This window comes from Pithys albifrons, chromosome 11, assembly GCF_047495875.1.
Source record: "Pithys albifrons albifrons isolate INPA30051 chromosome 11, PitAlb_v1, whole genome shotgun sequence".
In the NCBI taxonomy this organism is placed as follows: Eukaryota; Metazoa; Chordata; class Aves; order Passeriformes; family Thamnophilidae; genus Pithys; species Pithys albifrons.
This window is the reverse complement of record NC_092468.1, coordinates 14520864-14531448: the sequence shown is the minus strand read 5'-3', so window position 1 is coordinate 14531448 and position 10585 is coordinate 14520864. Positions and strand designations below refer to the sequence as shown.

Below are 10585 nucleotides of genomic sequence, written 5' to 3'. Positions count from 1 at the left end.
TGTCCTGGTCATGCCTTTTCATGTGCTTGGGTATTTCATTAGGGTTAAAGAAGTGCTCACCTGTAAAAAAAATCCTTGTTGGTGCATAACTTCTTTAACTGTCTCTTTTCTAGGTCCATCAACACCAACACCCACAATTCCCTTGCCAGGCACTACAACACAACCTGTACACACACCAGCAACACCTCCATCCAGCTCAGGTACTGTTGTTTCCCATCTCCTACTCCTAATGCCTCTCATAATTTCCCCCTTTACTGAATCTAGGTGTCACAGAGAAGTGACAGAGTTTTTATACTTGAGGGTTAGAGGTTTTCCTTGCTCCCTGAAACCCACCTGTGGGTCGTTTCTTCATGTCCTGAACTCCTTCTAAGTTCTGACTATGTATATTCTGTACTAGGTCTCTTTGCCACAGTGCTGGGGGTTTCAGTAAGAGTAGACCAGCCAACGAATAGTTATCTCACCTACTCTTTTTTTCCATCTCCATAAATATTTAAATTACTCTTTTGTAAGGCAAGATTCCACCTATTATACAGATGTCATTTTTTATATATTTTGAAATTTTATTTATTTTCCAAATTTTTAATGCAATTTTATTTTCCTGGCAAAGACTGATTCAGTGCAATTATTGCTAGTTTAATATTTGGGATATATGCACAAATATCATTTTTGGTAAATTTTATCTGCTTCTTTCCTTCATATGTTAGCATGTTGTATGCAAGAGAGTCCTAGCTCACCTAATCAGTTTAGATTTCTTCTGCTTTTTTTGGTATGGCATTCTTGGAGTATTAATACTTTTTCTGTAAGGAGTTAAGCTTGTAGACTTGTGTAGAAACAACCATAAGTGTAGCTACATTTTAGCATGCTATTGAAAAACAAAGAGGTAAGGAGTTCTTTATTTTTTGTTGTTGCTGGTAAGCATCATGAAGCACCTTCAAGCTCAACTCCACTAAGAGTTAATGGAAAGTTTTTTTCTTCAAAATGGGAATTTCTTATTAACATTCAAAATCTTCCCCAGGTCGCATACTTAAATGCACACAAAGTGTACTTCTATTTGTACGTTATCACTGGCTAATTAACTTCAATATTTTATGTGTGTAAAGGACAGCCTGTGTGTGCAATGTTCAGTGTAAGTTCCATAAATCATGTGAGTACAGACGCCCAGACTACTGGTAGTGCAGCTCTTCTGGCTAACCAATACTATAAAGATCTTAAGTAAAATAGCCTTTCAAATATGGACACTAAAATTTCACTGCCATACTTTTTATAATGATGTCTTAATAGCACTGCTTTTTATTTTGGCTTATCAAAGCCTTTTTCTCACCTTTGTTCCTCAGCCTCTAGTATAGATTTCTGATACGCAAGAGTACCATTTTGTTTATGGGTCCAAAGATAGAAGACTGAGTTGGCCTTTGGAGTACTGTTGACTGATGCCATCAATATTATATCAGAGCAGGAAATACAGAGTAAAACAAACAAAATGGCAATTAAGCAACGCCAAAGTTCTGCTGAGGATTCAGAGAGAATTAGTCTGTCTTTCTTTCTTCACAGGCCGTGCTTCCTGCAGCGCCTCTGGGGATCCACATTATAACACTTTTGACCACAGAGTCCATAATTTCATGGGAAATTGCACTTACACCCTCTCCAAAGTGTGCAGTGTCTCTGAGAATCTTCCCTACTTTGATGTGTCCACAACAAATGAGCACAGAGGAGCCAACACCAAAGTCTCTTATGTGAAGTCAGTGCAAGTGGAAGTCTATGACAGCCATATTTCTCTACTGAAAAACAAGAAAGTGAATGTAAGAAAATACTTGTTTAAAAGACATATATGACTTTAACTGACATGCTGATAATAAAATACTACCTCTGCAGAGTTTGTAAAAAATTTTCTCTTTTCATCAGTGACATGTACCTCTTTTAATGAGATCTCCGACAAACTTGCTCAGACTAAATGTTCTTGGATTTCAGTTCACTTGTACACAAGATCATAACTTTCAGTAATCTGCACTAGCTGCTGGTAGTTGTAGGAGTCCCAGCAGCCATACAATAACTTTTACAACTTGCTGTACAGGTGAATGGTCGCAGAATGAATCTGCCTGTATTTATTGAGAAGAAGATCAGTATTCAAAGCAGTGGTGGATATGTTCTCTTGGAAACTGACTTTGGACTGTGGGTGAGATATGATGGAAACCACTATGCAGAAGTCTCTGTGCCCTCTAATTACAGCAATCTGCTCTGTGGCCTCTGTGGTAAGTTGTAGACTTAGTCACTTTTTAGTGAGTTGTGAAGGCTGGTGATTACTTAAACTTCTTTTTTAGGGTGTCATACAACTAGTCCTTGTCAAATGGACCAGAATTTACAGTATTGACAAATATTTGCTAGACTCTTTCAGTCTCTAAGAATTTAGAAATTTCCTGGTAACGTTACCCATTTGAAAATGTTGTGATGTATCACTACAAGTAATACTTTTAGCCAAACAAAAACCCTGATGTCAGTTCTACAGTTTAAAATTAGGAAGAGTAATTATTTGCATGGAGCTATTTAAGAATTCTACAAATACATTTTATGTTATTTAGATTCTGAAGTCTTCATTTTCTGTTTGGTGTGGAAGTGCTATACCATTTCATTTTGTGAATTATAAAAACCTGAGGACATTTGTTTAGCAGAGAGAAATCTTTAAGAATAACTTACTGTCAGCATCTTCAAGTTTTCCTGCTTGTCTTTTTCTGTGCTCTTAGAAGGCATTTTTATAATCTGAATGATCATGTTTATACAATTAAAGGAATGAGAGAAGAAGAAAAAATAAAAGAAAAATTAGACTACTAAGTCTAATTTTTACCTACTTTTTATTTCAATTCAGACAAGTAGTGTCTTGACAAAACCAAAGCAATAACAAGAATCCAATATGGGTAATCTTGAGCTGACAGGCTTGATGAATAAGAAACAAAATTCATTTCAAAATTAAAATACCACAAAATATAAGTGCTGCATATACTACAAAACAAAGAGGTGTTTTTAGAGAAAGATCAGACACAAAGGACATTTTTCTACTGTGCACTGTAAGAAATACAGTTGCAATACGATAACAAAGTAAAAAGGAGTCATAGATTTCTGTAGCTAATGAGAGTAAGAACTCACTGAAATTGGTAGTGACCAGAAATTGTTCCTCAGGAAGTTTGCTAATTCCTGAACTTGAACAGGTTTAGTTGGAACAACATTCTGAAATCCAGGTGATTATATGAAATTTCAACATGGAAATGGGATTGTAGAAATTACAAGAGTAGTTTGTCTTGTGAGTTTCTGATTAGTCTTGGTTTTGGAACATCTGGAACTTTCTAGTTCTCTCCATGAGTTTTTCATGCTTTCAATTCAGGAAATCTGCCTAAGAATATAATGGTGATATAATGGTATAAACAGCAGTGTGTAATTTTTAGTCCAACATTCTACATGTAGGAACCAAGAAAATGAGTTGGGATTGTTTATAGCTAAGTTCTTTCTTGGATGCAATGGAATCTTGTTACATAGAAGCTTACAGACTTCCTGCTTCAAGTCCTCAAGTGTTGAATGGCAGCTCTTGTCAGTAGTCAAAGTCTAAAACATAATTCTGCTCTTCTTATTTTGCCCAATTCACATTGATGTTGTATATATACTCTCTATATATCATTTTAATCTATTTTACATCCTGAAACCTAATATTCATTTACAGGTTTGAACTTCATGTGTCCCATAAATTTCCTTTTGTCTTCACAGGTAATTATAATGGTGATCCAAATGATGACAATATAAAGCCCAATGGTGACATTGCAAGTAGTTCCACTGATCTCGGAGAAAGCTGGCTTGTGCCTGAGAATAACACCTTGTATGTATAATAATTATAATAATTTAATCCTATGGTGTTTCCTAACCAAACTCTTTAAAATCAAATAACCATCCACTTGCTGGCTTTGTCATCCAGTACCATTCCACATCTTCTAGCTGCCCATTAGAAATACAGACCTCCACCTTTATGTAAACCAGAGAATTACAGAAGGGTGGTGACCTTTAAATCTCATTTTCCAAAGCAGGAACTGTCTGTTGAGTGTAAGGGGGGATGGGACTTTTGTCCAGTTCCCTGATTGGAAATTGTAACTGTTTGGATACTATAACTCTTTTTTTCAGCTAAGAATAAGCCTTTGAATAGCCCAGAAGGGATCAAAAAAGGAGTCCATTCAACTCAGTGAAGGGACTGACATCAGCTTTTCAAAGAAGCTGGATGAAGTCATGTGACTGACCTAAAATAGTCTCTGTTGTTCTGGGTTATCATGTGCCAATCTTTCACTGAAAATCTGATAGTAAATGATGTGAAACACACATCTGATTTCGTTTTGCTTTCCCCAGGTGCTCCAGTGGTGGGACAGAAGAGCAGTGTGATCCTGTGTTGGAGAGTGAAGCAAAGAAGAACACAGCATGTGGCATGATCACAGACCCAACAGGTAGTATGTTGGCAGTTCTCTGTGAGCCATGTGATGCATGTTACAGCTTGTCTTGTCTCTTCTCTATAGTCTGTTTTGATGAGCTCACACTGGAAGAATATAAAACTTACAGTGTAAATGGAAAATGTAAAACTCAGAGGTGCTTGGTCAGGATATGCCATCTGTTCAAACAGTGCCAATGTGTTCATGAAGATTATCTCAGAAGGTGTTCAGGGAGCTGTTCTTTGCTTTATAGTGGCTTGCATTCTGTTTGCTAACAAAAATAGTTCAGAGGGCACTGTCAGTGTATGTATTACGGATGTTTTATCTGAAACTCTTTAAATGTTTCCTGCACTGGACAGCCCCTGCAGTTGTCTAGAATTAGTGGTTTGCCTAGGCAGCAACACTTAATCTATGTAAGCTATGTTGTATCAATAATGCAAAAAGAAGAAAACCCGATGCAGAGGGCCCATTCTCACTGTGCCTTGTGCATCCATTTCAAGTGCTAGTTTGTCTTACTAAGCAAAGTTAGCCTGGAGCACTCACAATGTATTTGCTGTGACAGAAACTAGATGCTGGTTGGGATCTTAACATCTCAGTTGTTTTTTTCTATCCTTCTCTATATCTTTCTTGATTTACACAGGAATTTTCAAGGACTGTCATACCAAAGTGCGTCCAGAGAATTTCTTTGAAAATTGTGTCTACGATATGTGTTTCACTGGTGGACAGGCAACATCCTTATGCTATGGACTACAGGCCTATGCTGAGTTATGTGTCAATGCTGGGATATGCATAGAGTGGAGGAATGCTACTCTTTGCCGTGAGTGTTGTGATATAAATGTCTGTTTTGGATTTTAACTTATTTGTCCTTTACCCTTTTCATGCCCATTATTTCATTTTATTGTTCTGGATATAGTCTATCTTTTGTCATGTCTTGAGCCTGCTTCAGATTCAGTACCAAACCAGTATTTGTATAAAATACTAATTTTCAAGAACATTTGGATACATGCAGATTAAACCCTTGAAGTTCCAATAATTTGCTATTAGATTCTTGGAAACTTTGATTACATTCAACTGTATCTTACCTGAATTTCTACACTGGAGAAATAACTGTTGCTTTGCTTAATTGAAAATCTACCATCCTCAATTGAAGTAGAGCTTGTAGTCCTCCATACAAAAATGATTATTAATGAATTTTGACTAAAAATAATAGTTTAATAAGAGATTTTGATAAGCAGCTGTTTCTAGGAAGTTTGCAAGTATGTCTCTCTAAAGCAAAGAAATCAAGTATTATCACTTATCTCCCAACTAATTCTCTTCAGAATGACCTTATGGGAAATTTAATAAAAGGAACTCATATTTCTTAGAATAAAGCTTTTCAAGGGTTCCACTGATGTTGATTTTAAGCAACACTGGACAGTTTTCTGCTTGCCATAGAATCAGAAAATCATAGAATGGTTTGTGTTGGAAGGGACTTTAAAGATCACCTAGTTCCAACCACCTGCCATGGGCAGGGATCTTTTCCACTAAAACAGCTTGCTCAAAGCCCCATCCAACCTGGCCTTCAACAATTCCAGGGGTGCAAGGATGGGGCATCCACAGCTTCTCTGGGCAGCATCTTCGAAGGACCTTAGAAGTGCACAGTAGGAGAGGAAAAAGAAAAGTCCTCTAAAGGTTAACCACACTTAAATAAACCATATTTGTTCCTTAGGGGTTTTTTTTGTATTTTACACTGATTTTTATTATATCAGTTCCATACCCCAAAAAAAATATTCTAGAAGCTGGTCAGTTTGGAAGAAGGATTATTGTGGGTTTAGAATGGTTTTAAAGCACCCAGTAAGCCAGCCTTAGGAGGACAAGGACAGAGCATAGAGAATTCGTATAACAAAAGAAGACAGAGCAAGAAATGGGCTTCTAACCCTGCAAATCAGATTAAAGCTATGGACATACAGACCCCACAGTCTGAGGCCATATCCCAGGATCTAAGTATCTATGGCTTGATTATAGTGATAGAGAAGACTCAGTAACATCAGATAGACTGACTCTCAAGTGCTCTCTCCATCAGTGATTCAAATGAAAACTCAATTAAGAATCTGACCAAGGGCAGGTGGTCTGGCTAGATGACTGGATATGTTGGCTGTAATTGTCTGACAGGACTAAGAGATCCTGTTGTAAGGACAGAGTTAAATAAGAACAATATGTAGTGATTTATCACATAATCTAGCCAGAAACAATTTTTCTGTGTTTTTTTTTTTTAAGTTACAGAAATGGAGAAATGCTTCAGGATTTCTGTGAAATGTCATGTTATCCCTAGGGACCATGCTTTGAGTGATAGAAGCCCAGTTCTACCATGAGCAGGAGGGATGTGAAAATATAATATATTTTCCTCAAGGGGTCCCAGTGAAAGACAGAGTGTGATTTTTAGTTCTATTTTAAAATACATGGCAGATGTTCAAATAGTAACTACTCTAATGGGGACATGTCAGCTGGTATGGGTAGAGATTCTTCTATTCCCTTAATGGAGTGAGTTTCTGCCTTTAAACCAAGAGAAAAAGGTTTACTGAATCAACCACAACTGGTCATGTATGATGACATTAGACCTATCCTCAACTTGAGCCTGCAACGTTTGACTTCATTGTGAGGTGAAGTGCAAGGGTAGCCCAAATGTCTTGCCCACCTCTATCAAAAGCCACCCATGTCTCATGGCAAGAGAATCCTTTCTACATAGCACTCTCCAGTGTCAGGCTTTCTAACAGCAATTTTATATATTTTCAAGAGCAAACAGTGAAAACATCAGGAAAACTTTTATCACAATTTTGCCCTTTTGTATGATCTTATTTTTAATCTTTATCTAGCAATGTCCTGTCCTGGAGGCAGCATCTACAAGAGCTGTGGTACTAGGTGTCCCTCTACCTGTTTGAACATCTCAGCAGTTGATTCCTGCAGTTCTTTACCAGTGGAAGGTTGCTTCTGTAAGGAAGGCTATGTTTTGAGTGGAGACAAATGTGTGCCCGAAAGCAGCTGTGGTTGTGCTGATGAAAAGAACCAGTATCATCAGGCAAGTTACCTCAGGCACTTAAATAAATTTTAAAAAAAAGGTGGTGGGGATGGGGGGGGAGGGGGAAGAGCATCTCATTCTTTCTCACTATGATATAAAAAGCATGTTAATACCACTACACAATATTTACACCATTAATAATTTCAAAATAGACTTACTTTGCTACCCTTCTTGATCCATGAGCTGTGTGGCTACAACTGCCCACATTGAAATACTAATAATTTGATTCCCTTATGGTTTTACATTCCTATTCATTTTATAGTATATACTTTCACACTGTTTTTTCCATGCAGCTGAATGAAAGCTGGTTCACTCATTATCCCTGCACTGAACGCTGTACCTGCAAGGCTAATAACACCATTGAATGCATATCCTGGGAGTGTGGAGTCCAAGAGGAATGCAGTATTCAGGATGGTGTGCTGGGCTGTCATTCCAATGGTAAGTCCTGCCTCAAAATCAGCCCAATGTCAATTCCATAATTAGATTCTCTTCTCCTTCTAGCTTTATTATAAATTTCTCTGCCTATGTGATAGTAGAGAATTCCCAGCTGACTGCTGTTAATGCTAAGAGCTGAAAATACAGGAAGAGATGTCCTTCTATTGTAGTGGACATCAGCAAAAACTGATGCCCAAAAGTTCTCAAGGTCACTTGGGTTCTGTTTCTCCTGATAATGAAAATTCATGCCCCATATCACCAGTATTGCAAGCTATAAATTTGGGAATAATTGAGCATTGCACTTCTGTGGGTCTGGGTTATGACAAGTGCTGTATGCATTGATATATACAGATGCAGTTTTATTTACTTTTATATTTAAGCCAATATTTATACAGATAAATATGTATTTTTGTATAGATAAGTAGAAAAGCTCCGTATTACTTTCAAATACCATAAATCATACCTACAACAGCATATAGAAATGTTTACACAAGTTCATTTGATACCAATTTGTCATTTTGTATGCAATTTGCAAATTAAATTTAGGAGATGCTTTCTAGAAATTTATTTTTTTAAAAAATTGTCATTGGAATGAACCTGACATGCCTCTGTAAAAGGTTGCTCACAGAATATTGATTGGGATTGGATTGCTACACTAATGCAAACTCTTTTGGTCAACCAAGTCCACAATGAAATTCAGTACAAAGTTCTTAGATAATTTTTTTCACCTTCAGGTCAAGCAACATGTCAAGTGGTAGGAGATCCCCATTATTTCACTTTTGATGGAATGAAGTACACTTTTGTGGGAACCTGTACCTACACTTTGGTTGAGGTTGTCAACACCGCCACCCACGTCATTCCTATAACCATACTTGGCAAGAATGAAGAAAGAGGACTAAGAGGCGCCACATACCTGAAAGAGGTCTATATAGATGTGCATGATGTACGAATCACCCTTCAGAAAAACCGAGGAATCCTGGTAGGTGGTGATGCTCTTTATTCTGGCAAGTACTTTAAGATTAGCTCATTTACAGTAGCTGTAGAAAAAAGGATCTTCATGTTTCCTAAGGAGTATGCATGCCTATGCTTAATACATATGGGTACCTCCATTAAGTGGATATCATGAGGAAATACAATTTCTCACCTAGTTCCCAAGGCTTCTAGTTTGGGTTTGTTATTTTATTGGTCATATCTTGGAGATGGAGCCCAGAGTCTCCAGACTGGAGAATCATTGCGTGAATGAAAGAATGAGAATCCCCACTTCAACAGCTCTTGTAAGCCTAATCACCTGTCAGCTGACAAGAGCAGAGGAAAGGCAACCATACTGTGTCAGTTTAGAATAACATGGAGATCCATGACAGTACTGGAGGCAGGGATTCTACCCTTTGGGTAAGTAAGAGCTTGCTCACTACCAGTGATCTTTCCAGCTATCTCTCCTCAGCTAAAAGGCTTATTCCTGCAACCCATAGTTGGAATATGCAATCATGGAAGTGTAAAGAGCTAAAACAGAAATCTTCAGCACTGCTAGAAATATAGCATGTGAGCAGAAAAGATTTCATGGAACAATGTCCATACTGACAAATTACATGTCTCTGCAGCTGAACAATGAGAGAGTCTACACACCAGTGGAGAACCGACTGCGAGGCGTGTCCATTGGAAATGTTGGCAGATTTATAGTAGTGGAAACTGACTTTGGTGTAATAGTGAAATATGATGGCAATCACCACCTGGAAATCACCCTCCCCCACTCTTATTTCTCACAGGTAAGATTTAATATTCAAACATCTGGCTCTTCAAAACCACTGCTTTGTGCATTTACTTCTAATTCCTTTTAATCTTGTGTTTTACTATTGCATCTCTTTGTAGATGTATTGTAACACATGTCAATTTTTCCTCTCTATTTTTTCCTCTTCACAACAATTTCCCTATGTTCCAAGGAGGTATTTAAAGAAAATTACCTGGGTAGGGGAATACATCTAACAGAGAAATAAACACCTTGAAACCTTAAGAAATCACAAATTTGCTGCAATTTCTATTTTGTTTCTCCATGGGTGCAGTCAGAATGCCTAAAATGTCTGGTAAAAGATTGGGTGGTGATGGTGATTTGGTCACACTATTTCATAGGCAATGAAAAATAAGTTATTGGGTAAATTGATGTGAACAGGTCAAGCTTATAATATGGTTCTTCATTTGCAGGTGCATGGCATGTGTGGTAATTTCAATAGTAAGCGTGAAGATGATCTGTCCTTGCCCAATGGTACAGTTGTCAGTGCCCCGCAATTTGGAAATAGCTGGAAAGTGGAAAAAGACAGTGATAAGGGGTAAATATTAATGCCTTTTCATACCTTCCATCTTGCTTCAGGAAACAGTCATTGTTTTCAGTTGTTTTGACTGTCTGCTACTTTGTAACATGTAAGTAGTGTGTGTGAAGCTTTTTCTTCTTCAATTTGAAGCTCGAAAAGAGGCCATCCCCACAGGAAATCACTGCACAGGCCAGAGAAAAACCACAGCCAATCTATCGATAGACATACACGCTTGGGAAGTTAATCTTTGGGGCAGTCTACAGTGTGAACACAACCTGTTTATTTTACACTGATAACACCCAGAGAGGGATGATGGTGCTGGAGAATTATGAAGGCCAGCT

General features: G+C 37.7%; 1 protein-coding gene across 1 annotated transcript in view; it reads left to right on the top strand.

The window, feature by feature from the left end:
• The window catches only part of LOC139677173 (IgGFc-binding protein-like), a 96661-nt gene that overhangs the window by 81143 nt on the left and 4933 nt on the right, over positions 1-10585 (top strand). Inside the window, exons 44-53 of the mRNA XM_071566897.1 lie at positions 114-200; positions 1549-1796; positions 2069-2246; positions 3748-3856; positions 4375-4469; positions 7304-7506; positions 7800-7944; positions 8676-8920; positions 9540-9704; positions 10138-10262. Of these exons, the coding sequence (XP_071422998.1) occupies positions 114-200; positions 1549-1796; positions 2069-2246; positions 3748-3856; positions 4375-4469; positions 7304-7506; positions 7800-7944; positions 8676-8920; positions 9540-9704; positions 10138-10262 (1600 nt within the window). The remainder of the gene's footprint in view (positions 1-113; positions 201-1548; positions 1797-2068; positions 2247-3747; positions 3857-4374; positions 4470-7303; positions 7507-7799; positions 7945-8675; positions 8921-9539; positions 9705-10137; positions 10263-10585) is intronic.